The sequence below is a fragment of the Equus quagga genome, chromosome 10 (assembly GCF_021613505.1).
Source record: "Equus quagga isolate Etosha38 chromosome 10, UCLA_HA_Equagga_1.0, whole genome shotgun sequence".
In the NCBI taxonomy this organism is placed as follows: domain Eukaryota; kingdom Metazoa; phylum Chordata; class Mammalia; order Perissodactyla; family Equidae; genus Equus; species Equus quagga.
Window position 1 is genome coordinate 69,291,802 of NC_060276.1, and position 19,866 is coordinate 69,311,667.

At 35.0% G+C, this 19,866-nt stretch overlaps 1 protein-coding gene across 1 annotated transcript in view; it reads left to right on the forward strand.

Moving 5' to 3' along the window:
- TEX11 (testis expressed 11) overlaps positions 1-19,866 on the forward strand; it is a 355,345-nt gene that overhangs the window by 235,860 nt on the left and 99,619 nt on the right. The window contains exons 14-16 of the mRNA XM_046672868.1: positions 158-309; positions 2,500-2,585; positions 9,039-9,176. Coding sequence (XP_046528824.1) covers positions 158-309; positions 2,500-2,585; positions 9,039-9,176 — 376 coding nt within the window. The remainder of the gene's footprint in view (positions 1-157; positions 310-2,499; positions 2,586-9,038; positions 9,177-19,866) is intronic.

A 19,866-nucleotide genomic window follows, 5' to 3' on the forward strand; every position in this document is an offset into this window, starting at 1 on the left:
ATTGTTGACAAGTAGGCTTATTTATACATTTAATGATATGACCTAAGCTCAGATATAGCTTTATCTTGCCTGTTTTGCTCATACTCAAATAAACTTCAATCCCATTGATCAAAAAACCAATTATTCACACCACTTAAAATTATGTCTCATTCAACAGGGAATCTGTTGGATTTTATTTCCTGAAGATTATCTGTGAACATTTTAAGTCATCAGAAAATATTGGAAAAGCTCTACTGCTCCACATTGACATGCTTTTAGAAAAGAAAGAAGAATTACTTGCCAAGGAGAAGATTGAAGAAATCATTGTAGGTCAGTAGAATTTCTGCAGGTGTTTTAGAAACGTGTTAATATGCATGTAATTCTAAGACAGATGTCAGAACAGTAGCAAAATTTTCAGGTTAACAGATTTTTCCTTATTCTCACTTCCTTTTCCTTATTCTTCCTTCCTTTAACTATAATACCTCACCTATCCAGATTCCACGTTGACTGAGCTAGAATGAGACACTAAGCAAAAGTAACAGAACATCAACAAAAACAGACAAACCTCTGAGCTTCAAACTCATGTGTAGTGGAAAATTGTGAAGTTAGAATCCTAATTTCACGTTTCCAGTTTGATTTTAAATTAGCTGTGTACCTTCAGGCAAGTCAATAATATTGCTGGATCTTGTTTTTTTCTAACTATAAAATGAAAGTAGTGAACTACATTTCTAGTTTTTAACTTCTTTTTAGCAGCAGCATTCTTTTGTTATGCAATCTTATATGAACGCTGCCCCCAAGTAAAATAGACTAGAGTTGCTCTGGTTGAAGCAGAGATGTAGAGCCAAATCTCAGCATCCCCTAACCCCCGAGCCTTCTGTAGAACCCTGTATCCTGAAGAACACAAGTAGTATGATTCTATTCCTAGAGAATTCTTGCCCCAATTCATCCTTCCAACATGTATATAGAGATATAACTGGAATAATAGTTGCTAAATGTTAACAGTGGGATTTATTCCGAGTGATGGCATTTTAGGTGATTTGTTGCTTTCTTTATATTTTACCAGATTGCTTGAATTTTTATAAGTATGTAGCACGTTTCTTTTTGAGTGTAGTATGTTTTTATAGAAACAAAGTCACTGCTATTTTTAAAAAGGAAATCTTTTGACTAGATAATCTTTAAGAGCCTTTTAAATTCTAGATTCTATGAGCTATGTTTTACTGATGACACCCTTCCTTCAGACTCTCACTAAGAATCCAGTTATTTTTAGACCCAATTTTGGTAAGCTTGGTTATCTGGTTTTCTAACCCTTAGCATTTTAATGGTAGCATATTACACAGAGAGAAAAAGTCTGCAGGGAAATATACAGATAACCTTACCACGGGGAAGAAAAAACTATACAAATTTTATAAAACAGTTTCAAGTATTTTTAAAAATATAACAATCTGTACTCTAAAATAATTCCCAAAGACATCAGTACGATATATTAATAGTGAAATAAAATATGATAGTTTTAGTGTTATTGACTTTGAATGGTCAAATAAAGGTCAAATTGTGCTTCAGAAAACTAGATAGTATGTTTAGAAACACATAATTCATAAAACATAATTTTTAGAAAAATTAATAAGCTAAATGAAATGATTTAGACTTTTTAATTAAAAAAATATTTTGTGTTTAATGAAAGTAAACTGTCAGCTAGTTAGAAAATTTCATTATCCAGAATAACTAATTTTCCTAAGATTACAGTTAGCCAAAGTTTTATTGTGATATCTAGTTATACACTTATACTCTCAAAGGTTTATAATATTTTAAATAGATACATTAAGTAGCTTTTTACACTCGTGAATATTTTTAACTAAGTCATGGAACAAACTGCATCTACTGACTGGGCTGGGGGATCAGAGACTCTCAGTGTTCTAATCAAGCCTTTTGTGGAAATTGATAATGCCAAGGGAGTGGAAGAGATAGAATTCTGTTATAATTTAAACTTTACCTTAATGTGTGCTAATATATTTGAACCCTGTAAATGTCTAGACTAGAAACAATCAGACACGAGTTACACTTTAAAGTAATAAAGTTTATGTGTAAATGTGGTCTTAAAGTATTTTAATGAGGCTTTAAGGTATAATTGGCCTTTCTTGTGAACTTGATCTGATCTAGTTAGTACATAATAGTATAAACACTTCTTATTAATGATTTCTAGCCTTATTGTCTGTTCATTCACAATAACATTAAGGCACCAGATGATGATCAAATTTGGAACATGGGAAATACGTTAACAAGAGACTAGGCTGAAAACTCTCGCAGACTGATGGGTGAATTACTGTGATTGTAGCAAACTCTGGTTGTATTATATAATCAATTTTTCTAGTAAACCTAAAATTGATGATGAAAATCTGTCTGAATGTGATTCTATTTGTACCCATTACTGAAAGATTATAAGTTCTGAATATAGTTAGCACTCTTTATTTGATGTAATAGATCTTGATTCTTGTTTTCAGAGCTTGGGATTTTTTTCTTCAGGTCACCAAACAGGAAGACAACTGACAACAGAATTAGTAGGCTGTTTACACGACATTCTGTGGAAAAAAGCTGCCAGAAGTTTTGAGGTTTGGGAATAAAGTATTTTCATTCTTTATATTTTCTCCACCCCAACAAATAAAACAGTATTTTTACTATAAAAATCGTAGAGCATTGACTACTTTAATAATCTCTCTCTGTTTAGGTACCATCTATTTATTAAATATTCATAATGCAGAGTGTTAATGGGCATTGGACAAGAATTTATTTGAAAATACTAAGATGTGATTTATCCCTATTGGGAGCTTACAGTGTAGGGAAATGACATCACTGATATTATTAAGATGATAAAGTAATTTATGTTAACAAGAGGAACAAAAAGTCAGAGGGATTTTATTCCCTTTAAAAAATTATGGTGTGGAGCACAGAGGATTTTTAGGGCAGTGAAAATACTTTGAATGATACTGTAATTATGGATACATGTAATTATGCATTTGTCTAAGCTCATAGAATGTACACACCAAGAGTGAACCCTAAAGTAAACTTTGGATTTTGAGTGAGTATGATGTGTCAATGTAAGTTCATCAGTTGTAACAAATATACCATTCTGGTGGAGGATGTTGATAATGGGGGAGGCTATGCATATGTGAGGGCAGGGGTCTATGTCAAATCTCTATACATTCCTCTCAATTTTTCTGTGTACTTAAAACTACTCTTTAAAAAAGCCTGTAAAAAAATTGTGGTGCAATAAAAATGAAAAAAGAAGTAGTATTTTTCCCTTTACAAAACAATCCAGGTTACTGTAGAAGAATTTGAAACTACCGATTTTTTTTTAAAGAATAGCCACTCATAATCTAATCACTCTTAAAATTTTGGTATATTTCCTTCTAATCTTTGTATGCATTTGTGTATCCATGTGTAAAACCAATGAGATGTACTTTTGAAAAGTTGTGATGGATTTCCACTTCTAACCAAGATGTAACAGAGACTAGGTTTATGTTCTTGCCTGAACAATTCCCCATTCCCACCCCTGCAAAAAACAAGGCGAAATACATGAAAAATGGTTTTTGAGACATTGCACATCAGGCCACAGAGAGTGATCTCTGGGAGATAGGAAATAATGTGAGCACTGAAAGTGTGCAGCTTATTGCCTTGATATTCTAGGCTATAGTATAGGAACAGGAACTGAAGTGGATCCTAGCAAGTTTCCTAATTTCAAGAGATGAGGCTGAGAGTCTGGGGAGACCAAGGCAGCTAGGATTCATAGGACAGAGTACCAGAGAGGAGAGCACAGTACAGGAAAACAACTTCCAGCAATCAGAGAGTCCTCCTCCAGTGTTTAGCAGACCACTGTTCAGGACAATATGGGGTGAAAATAGCTGAAGCCAGGAAAATAACCATCTAAAAATATTAGAGGGAGCAGTGCCTGGCACTCACACAGGTCTGGGAATAAAGCCTATTCATACCAACCACACTGGAAAACCTCTAATTCATGGGGCATTGGGTAGAGAACTCAGAAGGGTCTTGTCTTAGTAGTGGGGAATAATTCATCCTACACTGATCACTGCTCCAAACCTGCCTAAAAAATCATAAAAGCATGACCTGAAAGGATCAGCTTGATCCCAAGGAATTTAATTGCTTCCCAGAGTAGAGGTCAGGAATATTTATCAGAATAAAAAATTATCCAGCACCCAACAAGGTAAAGTTTGCAACGTCTGGCATCCAGTAATAAATTACCAAGCATACAAAGACGCAGGAAAGCACAACCTATAAAGAAGAGAATAAGCAATCAATTGAAACTGATGCAGAAGTTAGCAATAATGGAGGACATTAAAATAGCTCTTATAATTGTATTCCATATATTCAAAAAGTTAAGTAGAGGCATGGAAGATACAAAAGACCCCAATCAAACTTCTCGAGATAAAAAATATATCTAGGATGAAAAATATATTGGATAGTATTAATATCGAATTAGACATCGCAGAAGAAAAGATTAGTGAATTTGAAGGCATAGCAATAGAAGAAGAAATCAAAAGGAAATTCAAAAAATCTTGAGACAAACAAATATGGAAACACAACATATCAAAACTTATGCAGCAAAAGTAGTTCTAAAAGGGAAGTTTATAACAATAAACACCTACATTAACAAAAAAGACAGATCTCAAACAAACAACCTAACTTTATACCTCAAGGAACTATAAAAAGAACTAAACCCAAAGATAACAGAAGGAAGGAAATAACAAAATCAGAGCAGAAATAAATGAAATAGAGACCAGAAAAACAAAACAATAGAAAATTTCAACAAAAATAAGAGTTGGTTTTTTGAAAAGGTAAACAAAATTGAAAAATCTTTAACTCAACTAACAAGAAGAAAAGAGAGTGGGCCCAAATAAATGAAATTAGAAATGAAAGAGGAGACGTTACAACTGATACCATAGAAATACAAAAGATCCTAAGAGACTACCATGAACTGATATGCCAACAAATTAAACAACCTAGAAGAAATGGATAAATTCCTAGAAACATACAACCCACCAAGACTGAATCATGAAGAAAAGAAAATCTGAACAGACCAGTAATGACTAAGGAGATTGAATCATTAATCAAAAATCTCCCAACAAAATAAAGCCCAGGACCAGATGGTTTCACTGGTGAATTCTACCATTTGAAGAAAAATTAATGCCAATCCTTATCAAACTCAAACTCATCTTAGACACTTCCAAACTCATTTTACAAGGCCAGCGTTGCCCTGATACCAAAGCCAGACAAGGACACTACAAGAAAAGATAATTACAGGCCAATAACCCTGATGAACGTAGCTCAAAAACCCTCAACAAAATACTAGCAAATTGAATTCAACAGCACATTAAAAGGATCATACATAATGTTCAAGTCTAATTTATACCTGGAATGCAAGGATGGTTCAACATATGCAAATAAATAAATATGGTTCACCATATTTGACAGAGTGAAGGATAAAAATCATATGATCATCTCAATAGATGCAGAAAGAAAAACTTAACAAAATTCAATACCCTTTCATGATGAAAACTCTCAATAAATTAGGTGTAGAAAGAATGTACCTCAACGTAATAAAGGCCATATATGACAAGCCCACAGGTAACATCATACTCAAAAGCTGGAAGCTTTTCCTCAAAGATCAGGAACAAGACAAGGATGCTCATTCTCACCACTTCTATTCAACATAGTACTAAAAGTCCTAACCAGAACAATTAGGCAAGGAAAAGAAACAAAAAGCATCCAAATTAGAAAGGAAGAAGTAAAATTGTCTCAGTTTGCAGATGACATGATCTTATATATATATATACAGAAAACCCTAAAGATTCTACCAAAAAACTGTTAGAACAAATAAATTCAATAAAGTTATAGGATACAAAATCAACATACAAAAATCAGTTCCCTTTTTATACACTAATACACTAACTAAAAGAAATTAAGAAAACAATCCCATTTACAATAGCATTTAAAGCAGTAAGATACTTAGGAATAAATTTAATCAAAGAGATGAAAGATCTATACACTGAAAACCATAAGACATTGATGAAAGAATGTTGAAGAAGACACAAATAAATGGAAAGATACCCCTTGTTCATTAGAATTAATATTATTATAATGTCCACACTACCCAAAGTGATTTATAGGAAAACCTGTCATTTGTGACAACATGACTGAACCTGGAGGACATTATGCTAAGTGAAATAAGCCAGGCACAGAGACAAATGCAGTCATATGTTGCCTGATGATGAGAATGCATTCTGAGAAATGCATTGTTAGGCTATTTCATCATTGTGGGAACATCATAGAGTGTACTTACACAAACCTGGATGGTATAGCCTGCTACACACCTAGGCTATATGGTACTAATCTTATGAGACCATCATTGTATGTGCAGTCTGTCATTGACCAAAATATTGTTATGTGACGCATGACTGTACTGAATGATCTCAGTTATATGTGGAATCTAAAAAAGTCGAACTCATAGAAGCAGAAAGTACAATGGTTATCAGGTTTTGGGGGTTGATGGTTGGGGGAATTGGGGATATGTTGGTGAAAGGATATAAACTTTCTGTTATTAAATGAATAAATTATAGAGACCTAACATACTGCATGGTATCTGTAGTTGTAATAATGTCTTGTATACTTGAAATTTGCTAAGAGAGTAAATCTTCAGTGTTCTCACCACAAAAAAAAGTTAACTGTGTGGTGATGGTATGTTAATTAGCTTGATTGTGGTGATCATTTCACAATGTATTTGTAATATCAAAACATCTTCCTTTACACTTTAAGGTTAAGTGCTGCAAAATAGAATGGTGTCCTTGTTTGCTTTTAGAGACCCTGTATTTATTTCCTTACTGAGCAGGTGAAAAATGACTTCAGAATTCCCGTCTCCTATTGAGTCTTTTTCTTTTCCCTCTTTTTCCAGTCTTGCAGAATGATTTTTTAAACTCTAACTTCCAACACCAGAGAAGAATGTAATTTTCACTTTAAATAGTCAAAGGCAGGGTTGTACCTACTCAGCACAGTTGTCTCTAGTTGAAGAGTGCATTTTATGCCTTTTAGGTCCTAATAACTCCTGTAGTTCATTGCAAAGTGTGATGCTTCTTGATAGGGTACATGGGACTCATCTACCTGACCTTGGTGTGCATGAGCAATCTGAATTTTTTTAGCTTAAAAAGAGTTATCCAGGTTCTTTCTATCAGATTTTTCATAATAGCTTCTTACCATTGAAAATTTTAAAGTGCCTCAAAAGTAAAAAAATATTTTTGACAAAAACACAGCAGCATTTAATTATAAATAGTAAAACCCCTGGAAATTAACTAAATATCCAACATTAAGAAAATCATGGCATATTAACTTAATTGAATGTTATATATTCCTTAAATTGACAACTATGCAGACTACATAGCAACATAGATTAGTATTTACAAAACAAAGTTAAGTGGAAAGAATAGAACATGAAATTCTAATCTAAGCTATGATTACAACTATATAAAAATACAAAAGGATAAAGTTAAAATGGAATGTAGAAAAATGGAAATAGCTGTATTAGCGTGGTGGAATATGAGTGTTCTCTTTTAAAATTTGTATCATTGTGTTAATAACTTTTAAATTGTCTTTTGAGTTTTCTAGGGTGTTTCACCACCCTCTTAGACTCTTCATCTCACATGTGAAATTTTTTTCAGCTTTATTGAGGTATAATTGACAAATTATAATTAAGCTGTACAATGTGATGATTTGATTTGATATACATGACATTGTGAAAGGGTTCTAACAGTTGATTTAATTAACACGTCCATCACCTCACATATTTACCTTTTTTTTTCTGGTAAGAACACTCAAGTTCTACTCTCTTAGCAAAATTCAATTACACAATCCAGTATTATCAACTATAGTCACCATACTGTACATTAGATCCTCAGACCTTTTTCATCTTATAATTGAACATTGTACCCTTTTACTAACATCTCGTTTTCCTCACCCCCAGCCCCTGGCAACCACCATTTTGCTCTCCATTTCTGAGTTTGACTGTGCTTTTCTTTTTCAGATTCCACATATAAGTGATACCTTGTGGTATTTGTCTTTCTCTGTCTGGTTTATTTCACTTAGCATAATGTCCTCCAGGCTCATCCATGTTGTCACAAATGGCAGGATTTCCCTCTTCTTTATGGCTGAATAATATTCCATTGTATTCATATACCATATTTTCTTTATCCATTCATCAGTAAAAGGACACTTATGTTGTTTCCATACCTTGGCTATTGTGAATAAAACTGGAATGAACATGGGATTGCAGATATCTCTTTGAGATAATGATTTCATTTCCTTTGGACATATATCCAGAAGTGGGATTGCTGGATCATATGGTAGTTCTATTTTTAATATCTTGAGAAACCTCCATACTGTTTTGCATTGTGGCTATACCAGTTCACATTCCTACTAACAGTGTACAAAATTTCCCTTTTTCTCCACATCCTTGCTAGCATTTATCATTTCTTTTTGATGATAGCCATTCTAACAGGTATGAAGTGATATCTCATTGTGGTGTTGATTTACATTTCCCTGATGATTAGTGATGTTGAGCACCTTTTCAAGTACTTATTGGCCATTTGTATGTCTTCTTTGGAAAAATATCTATTCATTTCCTCTGCCATTTTTAACATGGATTGCTTTTCTTTTACTATGGAATTATATGAGTTCTTTAGATGTTAACCCCTTATCAGATATGTGATTTGCAAATATTTCCCCCCCATCCAGTAGGTTGTGTTTTCATTTTGTTGATGGTTTCTATGAAATAGCTAATGTGGGGGGAAAAGAGAATATTGAGTGCCACTTTATCTCTAACTTACACTAATCAAGAGTGATAATAAAATGCACTTAGAATTCAACTAAAGAGGGTATTGTGTTTTGGTTGCCTAAAAAAAAAATACCATTTTTTTGTTTGTTTCTAGAGGTGACTTGGAAAAATTAGCATCAAATGTAGAGATATCTCTGTGATTTTGTTATTTATTTTTAATCTTTAGGTACAAAATTACCCTGATGCCTTACAGTGGTACTGTTATTCTCTGAGATTGTATGCATCTGATCAAATGGATTTGGACTTGGCCAAGCTGCAAAGGAACATGGCTGCCTGTTACCTGCATTTGAAACAACTTGACAAGGTTCTTTTATTTACCTATTTTTCGGAGGCAGAAAATGTAAGAGATAGATGCAGTGGTGTGACTTCCTGGCTGTTAGGTGAGGATGTCTGAGAGTTCCTTCATATGGGATGAAGTCAAATTGATATTTTCCTGATCTGCGCACTGTAAACTTTAATGAGTAGAACTTCCCAAAAGGAGAGAGAATTTGGAAGATCATTAATTCCATTACTTATTGTTTATGTTTTGTACCCTATTCTGAAAGGTAATATATCATTGGATCTCCTGAACAAAGTTATTTGCTATTAACCATCTGTAGGTATTGTCCTTTGAAGCAGATTAAGTTTTAAGGTACACGTTTTTTTTGTCAAGAATTCAATGAGAGCAAATACTTGGATGCACTGGTCATTCTTTTACTTTCTGAATTATCTCTTGCCTTTCCAACCACTCTTAAAAATGTTTAACAATTGATTTCTTATCAGGACAGAATTCTAAAAAGTAAAAGAGCTAAAAACTTATTTAAGAACAGAACCATTCGGGGCTGGCCTGGTGGCCCAGTGGTTGAGTTTGTGCACTCTGCTTTGGTGGCCCTGGATATCCTGGGAATGGACCTACACACTGCTCATCAAGGCATGCTGTGGTGGCATCCCACATACAAAATAGAGGGAGATTGGCACCGATGTTAGCTCAGGGCCAGGTTTCACACACACACACACACACACGAGGAATAGAGCCATTCATATTTCCCAAAGCAATTGAGACATTTCTTCCTTTGGGTATCATATAGTATACACAAATGGGGGTGGAGGATGGGTCTTGGCTCATGGAAAGACAAAAAACAGGAAGGACAAGTGTGTGGACCCAGATAAAATGTGAAGCTTTTTGTTGCTTTTCAAGTTTTAATGACAAGTTTAGGGGAAAATATGTGATTAAAGGTTGTAATTCCAGACATTTTCTTTGAAGGTTTATTTTCTTTGAAGATTTGTTTTCTTTGAAAGGCTATTTATCTGACTAAATACTTCATATTTTCTTTCAAAAGACTATTTACCATTTAGTTTGTATGTTATGAATTCATAGTCCTGGAAGAGAAGTTGAAATATTACTTAAGTCATCATATTTCTGCACAAGCTAACGTGTAAGTGTTTCAGAAAGATACTTGACTACTGTTTACTTAAAAGTAAACTTTTAACTGAAAACTTTTACTGAAAAGAAAATTATCACACAGATTTTGTTACCTAATTCATTATATTTCTGTACAGGATACCATTAACTATTTTAGAAAGATGGTTACCTGCTGCTTACTTAAAGACTTGTAAAGAATGTGATCACAAAGCCTTTGTAACTTCTATGATTTATATTGGCCTGGCAGATTGGTGAGGACCTGGACCTGGAGCTAGACATGACAGCTGGGGGGATGGAAGCATCTGCAGGCTAAGGAAGGATATCTAATCAGCTACTCAAGATAGAAAAAAAAAGCACAGTATGAGACACTGTGCTAGTCTCTGAAGTTACAGAGATTAACAAGACAGTTGCCTTTGACTCAGCCAAGCTGCTGGCATCAGAGTATCCTAATGGGCAGATAAGCAAATCATGAATGAGGGAAATCTAAGTGTTGGAAATATTCCATAAATTAGGCATACAGGTAGTTGGCCTCACATAAGCATGTCAACAGGAAACAGGTCTTCAACCATAGAGATTTGGACTCAGAGGCATGACTTGAATCTTTGGGACATTGAGAGTATGTGCAGACAGACTAGGAAGAGCAAAGTAGAGCTCAAATCCTAAAGGAACTGGGATATGAGGTTTTTAAAAGTGGATCTCAGGCATAGGGAGCCAGACTGGGATGCAATTACCGGAAGAAGAATACGAAGTGACTAGATACAGTCTTCCAAGACTTGAAGCAGTGCCTCCTAATCTTTTCTAATGTCAAGTTTGGTCCTAGAGCTTAGTATAGGACTGAGCCTATAATTGGGAGTTCAAATGGTGTTGGTAGCGAGGAGAAGGAAGAAGAGGAGAACAGGAAACCAAGCAGGTCCTAATAGTGTGTACTCATGTGTGATTATATCATTTAAGGCCAGATTGGTGGTGAAGCCAAAGGTTACTTTCAAGATGTTCAAGGTAACCTTGTTGATTACAATTAGTGTATTTCTCTATTTCATCTTTCCTGTCTTGAACTCAGCAGACATTGATTTGATACTCTCCATATTTAAGGAATGCTCTCCTATATACTAGGACAGATAGAAAGGTGAAAAAAAATTACGCAGTCCATCATATTTTACTATAGCCTTGTTAATCTTCATTTTCTGCTTTTTTCACTCCTTCCCTTGAGCTAATTAAACATTGTTCAGAAACTTTGTGAAACCACGTTTATTGGATCTGCTAAAATTTCATGTTTTTTTCAGCTAGGCACTTAATAAAACTGACTCTTATTGACAGTCTACCACATTCCTCAAAATGGTGATTCCAAAACGTTTTTTTGTCCTTAAGCCCCCATGCCTTATCCTTCCTTTTAGCAGAAAACCTCATCTTGTAATTATCTGAGCTTGTAGCCACCAACATGAACTTCATCAACTTCTCTCCCCTTTAGCCATCCTTTCTTCTTTCTTCTCTCTGAGAAAGAAGTAACTTTCTCTGGGGACCTTCTCTACAAATCTCGACTCAAGGTCTTTAATCTTTCTCTCTCTACTGTTTCTTTTCCCTGTCACTATAATGATTTTGAGGTCTTCTTTATCCAAAAATCTTCCTTCAACCTTATCATCATCCTCAAGAGATGATAAGAGAGAATTACAGTTCTCTCTTTGTCCTTCCTTTCATCACCAAACTTTGTAACCTAAAATTACTGCCTATATTTTTTCAGTATTCATTCATTCAGAAAATATTTATTGGCTGTCTACTACATGGTAAGTACTGTCCTAAGCATTGGGGATATTTTAATGAGCAAAATAGACAAAAACCCCTACCACTATGGAGTTTATATTCTACTAGGAGAGACAAGCAATAAGAAGATAAATATCACAGAGGCCAGCAAATTTTTTGTAAAGAGCCAGAGAGTAAATATTTTAGGTTTTCTAGGCAGTACAGTCCCTGTTGCAACTACTCAACTCTGCTGTTGTACCATGAAAGCAGCCACAGACCATATGTAAACAAATTGGCATGGCTGTGTTCCGATAACACTTTACATTTAGGAACACTGAAATTTGAATTTCATATAATTTCATGTGTCATAAAATATTATTTTTTTAAAATTTTTGTCAGCCTTTAAAAAAGGTGAAACCATTCTTAGCTTGTGGACTGTATCAAAATAGATGGTGGGCTGGATGTGGCACAAAGGCCATAGTTTGCTGACCCCTGATATATTAAATAGTGATAAGTACTAAGGAGAAAACTAAGCAGGAAAGGGTGGTATTAAATGTTTTAGAAGAAGAATGAATGGTTGAAATTTTAGACAGGGTGACCAGGGAAGGCCTCAGTGGTGGTTTTTGGGTAGAGACCTGAGGAAATGAGGGATCTGGCTATGTGGATATTTGAAAAAAGAGCATTCCAGATAGAGAGAATAGCAAGTGCAAAGGCTATGGGGGTAGGAGCATACCTGGGGTATTTGAATAACAGCAAAGTGATCAGTGTAGCTGAAGCAGAGGGAATATTAGGGAAAGTAGGAGATGTGATCAGGGAAGTAGTGGGGGAACAGATCATGTAAGAAAGACCTAGTAGTTCATTGTAAAGACTTATGTCATTAACTCTAAGTGAGATGGGGAGCTATTGGGAGATTTTGGGCAGAGGAGCGACATGATCTGACTTGCATTTTAATAAGATCACTCTGGCTGCTGTGTTGAATAGACTGGGGTGAGTGCAAGGGTGGAAGCAGGAAGGCCAGCTAAGAGGCCATTGAAATAATCTAGGCAAGAGATGATGATAGAATGAATGTCCAGCAATCAGGAGAAAGTGGTGCATCTTTTTAGTTGGAAACTGTGGATCCAAGATCATTACCTTAGAGTTTTATCATTATGTCCATTGTTAACAGTACCTGATAAAATCCTTTCCATCAACGTCCAAGGGCAGTTTTATTCTGATGCCTTTTCCAGATGACTAAATCTCCAGGTTTTAGATCAGGAAGGGCCTGTTTAAGTAGGCATTTTGGAAATACAGCTTGAACCTGCTAGTGATAATTCTGGAGGCATCATAAATCACTTGTATTTATTCACATTAGTCTGTAATGGATTGGAATCCAGGATTGGAAATAAATTTTTCAAATGCAGGGGGTAGGGGGTGGGTAAATAGCTCATGAGGAGAAAATCTATGGGTCCCTGAGAGGGTAAGTCTTATTGCCATCAAGGCCAATGGGAATTCTAAAGGCGGTGAAAGTTCAGAGTTTTCTGAGAGCCTTGCTAATTTTAGTTTTAGGATTCCATTAATTCTCTTTAGTTTTCCTGAAGTTTGTGGAAGATAAGGATGTGGAGCTATAGTTCCCCAGCAAGGAAAAACCTCTGCCCATCCTGGGAATAAGCAAACAACAACCTGAACATATTCATAGCTTATTGCTAGAGGAATTTGTGTAAAATCCATTTGGCAGTATTCAAAGGGGCCTCGAGGCTTTGGCTTCTGTCATTTCCCACCTTTACAGTCTTGCCTGGATTATGTCCCTGGCTGATAGGATGCAAATTGGGCGGGGGCGGCGTGGACACAAACATTCAGTCTATAACAATGACCAAACAGTCTCTCTTTTGAGATAAATTGTGTTTTTGAGGGTAATTATTCTTTTTTTATTGTTTATTTATTAACTTATTTGATGAGGAAGAGTGGCCCTGAGCTAACATCTGTTGCCAATCTTCCTCTTTTCCCTTGAGAAAGATTGTCCCTGAGCTAACATCTGTGCCAATCTTCCTCTGTTTTAAATGTGGGATACCACCACAGCTTGGCTTGATGAGCAGTGTGTAGATCTGCCCTGGGGATCTGAACCCGTGAAACCCTGGTCTGCTGAAGTAGAGCTGGTGAACTTAACCATATGCCACCAGGCTGGCCCCCCAGGGTAATTATTCTTAAACTTAATGTAGTGAGATTTGTCATTAGTAATTTGTTGCTTATGGCAATTAAAGGATTGAAATTTGTAGACCATTTTATTTTTATTTAAATCCCTTACAGTTACCCCACTAATATTGGTTCAATAATGTTGGTGTCAAAATACAATACAAGGCAAGATTAGTAGAGCCAAACAACTAGAAAATTAATTAGAAAAAAATTGGAAAATTAGTCTTGTTTCTTTGTCTTGGGTAAAAGCTGCGCACTTCTTCAGTCATCAGCTTCTGAAGAATTCCTAACAATCCTCTGTTTAAATGTTGAAATCCTACCCCCAAGGTGATGGTATTAGGATTGAGGCCTTTGGGAGGTGATCAGGACCTTATAAAAAAGATCTTAGAGAACTCCCTTCTTCTTTCTACCTTGTGAGGATGCAATGTGAAGACCGAGGTCTATGAACTAGGAAGCAGGCTCTCACCAGACAAGGAATCTGCTGGCACCTTGATCTTGGAATTCCTAGCCTCCAGAACTATGAGAAATAAATTTCCATTGTTTATAAAAAATTAAAAAACTAAAAAGAGAGAGAATGGTGGCATGGACCAGGATGACAGAAGTGTGGATGGTGAGATTACAAAAGTAAAGCTGACAGAATTCTCTGACATACCAGATGCAGGATAGGAAAGAAGAGACAACAATGACTCTAAGGTTTTTGGCCTCACTACCTACTCCCTCTTGATAATTTTTGTATCTATGATTCTATAAACTGCTCTTTGAAGATCACTAGTGACCTTTTTTATTGAGGTTATGATAGTTTACAACATTGCAACATTTCAGTTGTGCATTATTATTAGTCATCTTATAGGTGCCCACCCCCCAACCCCCTTCCCCGTGGTAACTACTAAATAGTTCTCTTTGTCCATGTGTTTATCTTCCACATATGAGTGGAATCATACAGTGTTCGTCTTTCTCTATCTGGCTTATTTCGTTTAACATAATAAGGTCCATATGTGTTGTTGTGAGTGGGATGATTTTGTCATTTTTTATGACTAAGTAGTATTCCATCGTGTGTGTGTGTGTGTGTGTGTGTGTGTGTGTGTGTGTATACCACATCTTCTTTAACCAGTCATCAGTCGACTGTTTTCTTAGCTTCAACTCTCCATTCCCAAATCTATGTCTCTAGCCCTGATCTCTGTCATAGCCCATGTCCACTTTTCTGTCTTTGGGTATATCTAGCTATCTAAGACTGAAATCTTAGATTCATGGATTCCTTCTTCTCCCCCTGTATTCAATCATGTGCTAAGTCTGGTCAATTCTGCCTCTGCAGTATTTTTGCCAGATGTCTCCTCTTCCATCTTCACCTTACTAGTCTAGTCCAAGCTCTCATTACCTCTAAGGCTATTGGAATAATCTTCAACTGATTATTGTATCTTGCTCAATAATCTTCAATGGCTCCCTGTAAATAAAGACAAATTCCTTAGTACTTAAGGTCCTCCATAATCTATAAATAAAATAATCCTATGTTATTTCCTTTACATGTGTACTATATTTGTCCTCAACTGGAATACCTGCTGCTTCCTAACCATGATCTATGCTTTTCTACCTCTGTACCTTTTTCCATGCTTCTCCATTGCAAATTACCTCTTCCCTGCATCCTTACCTTTTGAAATTTCCTTTTTCAAAGCCTTGCTTCTAATAACAATCTTAGCTTCCTAAGGAAATTTCTGAGTCTTGCTCTTTCTCTAAGACTTTGTAACACTTCTCTTTATACCTAGTTATATGCCTTATATTCTAGTTATTTTTATACCTGTCTTAGCCCCCTATTAAATTGCCACCTCCTTGAGGACAGGGACCATATCTTATCTTTACTTTCCCTAATATCTAGCATAGAGCCTAATGCATAGTAAGTGCTCATTACATTAAAAAATAGTCATAGAGACTCAGTAAATACCTGTCAATCTATTTCCTCTGATATATGAATTCCATTTGTTCATACTATTTCTGTCCTTGCTACTGTGGATAATTGGAAATTGAAAGTGATCAAGATCTGTAACTGCCCTTGATTATTGGAATTGAATGAGATTATATTATTTAAAAAATTGATCCATTATTTCTTTCCCTAGCTCAGTTCTTTACTCTTTGGGAAGAGACAAACACATTTTATTTTATTTTGCTTTAAAATGAAATATTGAGGCACAGGTCAGAAATTAATTAGGGCAAGTCAAAGAAGTTGGAAAATATATTCTTCTGAACTCTTAGTGGATTATGTCACAGATTCATTAGTTCCTACATTCAGCATCATCATTTTGAGATAACAGTGCTAAATACAGGTAATTTCCTTGATTTATTTTCTAAGTTGTATAAATGTAAAATTTTAATTGTCGTTATCCATTGAGTATCTCTAGTACCTTGTATGAGACAATATTAAACTACATAGTTTCACAGACATCAATTCTGCCTTTCTGGAGTTTATAGTACCTTAGGCCCAATACCCTAATTTTATTATATTATTTTTGAGGATATTTAAGTGTTTAGTTTGTGCAAGTCATAGGCTTGAATGAACAGATTTAGTATGGGGGAAATGAGCTTGGGTTCTAAGTACAGGGGCAATTTATCACAACTTGATATAGTGGGATTTTGCTGCAAATCGTAATAAAACCTTAATTTTTATTAAGAGATGGATAATGGCTTGTTTTGGTGATAGTCTATGTAAGTTAATGGTAGTGCACAATTGAGTACTCTCTAACTCAGTACAGAAATCCCATCCTCAGCTTGTAACTGCAGTTAGGTATGTGAGTGTCATTAGTACTGCTGTAGATTATAGATAAAACTAAAGCACAATCTCAAAGCACAGTATAATGATAAAACTTAGAATAGCCACAAGAGATTATTTATAGAATATTTATAGGACCTAAAGTGAAAACAGTCATGTCTCATATGCTGGTTTTATTGATTTTATTTACTATACGAAGTTCTAAAAATCGTACCTTTCCATTACAGGACTGAAAATGAACTTGTGATCAGCAGAAATAAACTAGCAATGTTCACTAGATGGCACTGTGGCCTCTGTTTATACTATAACAGCTTGTCATTGATTTTGAAGTGATTTTCTGATGCTTTGGCAGGTATAGCCTTTCCCACTAATGTATTCGTATGGATATAAAAGAAGGTTAGCACTTAAGTAAACAGGAGATAAAGGTCAGTTGTGGCCCATTCTTGATACAGCTATACTGTAAAAATACCATAATTGAGATTTCAAATCAACAAATATTTATTGAATGCCTAGTTTGTGGCTGGTACCATAGAATAAGTAGAAGACAAGGTTCTTTCCATAGATAAGCCTAAAGTATTGTAGAAACAAGATTTACACATATGAAATAATTAGAAAGTAATAAAAGTGTGCAATTGAATATCGAATTGTGTGATGTATACCATATGAATTTAGAATAAAAATATGTAGATGAGACCCTTTTGTGAATATCGTACATGTGACCTGAAGCTGAAAAGAGTAACTGATATGTTAGAAGACAGAGTCAAATCTGAAGGGACCTCAATGGGCTAAAATGATGAGCCCATTCTAATAAGATGAGGACAAACAGGAAACAGCAAAACATCCTGTACTTGGATCCCCAGTTGGATCACCAACTGAACAAGAACAGAATAGATGAAATGTGGCTTTACAGCAGCACATGTGAAACATTTGGAGTTGTTAGTTGACTCTAAGCTCAACATAAGCCAGTAATGCTAAGAAAGTTCATTCAAATTAAGCTGCATCAATAGAAATAAAATATATAGAAGAAAAATGGTAATCACCCTGTATTCTGCTCTAGTTACCACATACCTGAAGTATTGTGTTAGACTCAGGGGCAACACTTTTGAAGGAGGATGTTGACAAACCCTAATGTATTGGATGGCTGACAAGGAGTAAAATAAATTTGTTCCATGCATGTTTCCATGGGTGAGAGCTACAAGGAGTGAGATTTCAGGTCATCATAAGGAAACTCTGTCTAATGATTAGACTTGTCCAAAAACTGAAATGGATTTTCTTAAGATATAGGGAATTTTCTCTCCCTGAGAGTATTTAAGCAAAGATTGAATGACCACTTAGTGTGAATGTTATAGAGGAGATTCAAGCATCAGAAGAATTTCTTGGCTGAGAGAACTTTGAGATCTCTTCCAACCATATTGTTATAAGATATCAGTATAGTCTGATAAAATCTATAATAGTCAAAGAAGATTCTGTGGAGTTCATAAGGTCATAAATCAATGACTTTTAGAACTAAATGGACCCTTACAAATCATTATTAATTTATTTTAAAAATCAAGTTTATTTAAGTGTAATTGACATTAAAAAGCTCTCATTTTAGATCTACAGTTAGATGATTTTGACAAGTATATACCCCTGTGTACCCACTATCCCAGTCTAGATATAGAATACTTTCATCACCTCAGAAGATTCCCTAGTGTGCCTTCCTAGTCAATCCCCATCTCCATTCCCAGCCCAAGGCAGTGACTGATAAGCTTTCTATCACTATCAATTACATTTATCTTTCCTAGAGTTTCATATAAAAAGGAATCATACAGTGTGTACTTTTTCTTTTGGTCTGGCTTCTTTCACTCAACATAATGTTTTAGAGAATCACTCATGTTGCATATATCAATAGATGTTCCTTTTTATTCCTGAGTAGTATTCCATTGCATGAATATATCACGATTTGTTTATCTGTTTATCTGACATTTTTGGTTGTTTCCAGTTTGAGACTATTATGAATAACGCTACTATGAACATTCAAGGTAGAAGCCTTTGTAGGGATATTTGTTTTGATTTCTCTTGGGGAAATATCTAGAAATGGAATTGCTGAGTCATATGGTAAGTGTATTTCTAAGTTTATAAGAAACCATCAAGCTGTTTTCCAAAGGAGTTGGACCATTTTACATTGCTGCCAGCAATGGAGGAGAGTGCTAGTTCATCCACATCCTTGTCAACATGTGGTATTTTCAATCTTTTTAACTTTAACAATTCTAGTAGGTGTGTTATGAGTTTTATTTTAATGAAGTCATATTTATTATATATTTTTTATGGTTTATGTTTATTGTGTCCTAAGAAATCTTTGTGTGCCCCAAGATGACAAAATCTTTCTTCTATGCTTTCTTCTAGAAATTTTAGTTTTAGCTTTTATCTTTAGGCCTGTGATGCCTTTTGAGTTAATCTGTGTGGGGGTGTGTGTGTGTGTGTGTGTGTGTGTGTGCGTGCGTGTGTGTGTGTGTGAGAGAGAGAGAGAGATAAAGGTCAAAGTTCATTTTTTTCCCATATTCGTATCATGTTGTTCTAGCACCAGTATTGAAAGACCATCCTTGCTCAGTTGAATTAACTTGGCACCTTGGTAAAAAATAAATTGATCAGAAATATTTAGATCTGTTTCTATATTCTGTTCCAGTAATTTTTTGTGCCTATCCTTATGCTAATACTTTACTCTCTTGATTATTGTAGCTTTATAGTAAGTCTTAAAATCTAGCTGCGTAAAACCTCAACTTTGTTCTTTTTCAGAATCTTTTAGCTACTCTAAGTCCGTTATATTGCCATATAAATTGTAAAATCAGCTTGTTAATTATTACAAAAATGCTTGGTGGGATTTTTATTGGGATTACACTGAATCTATAGGTCAGTTTGAGGACAGTTAATATCTTTAACAGTATTGTGTTA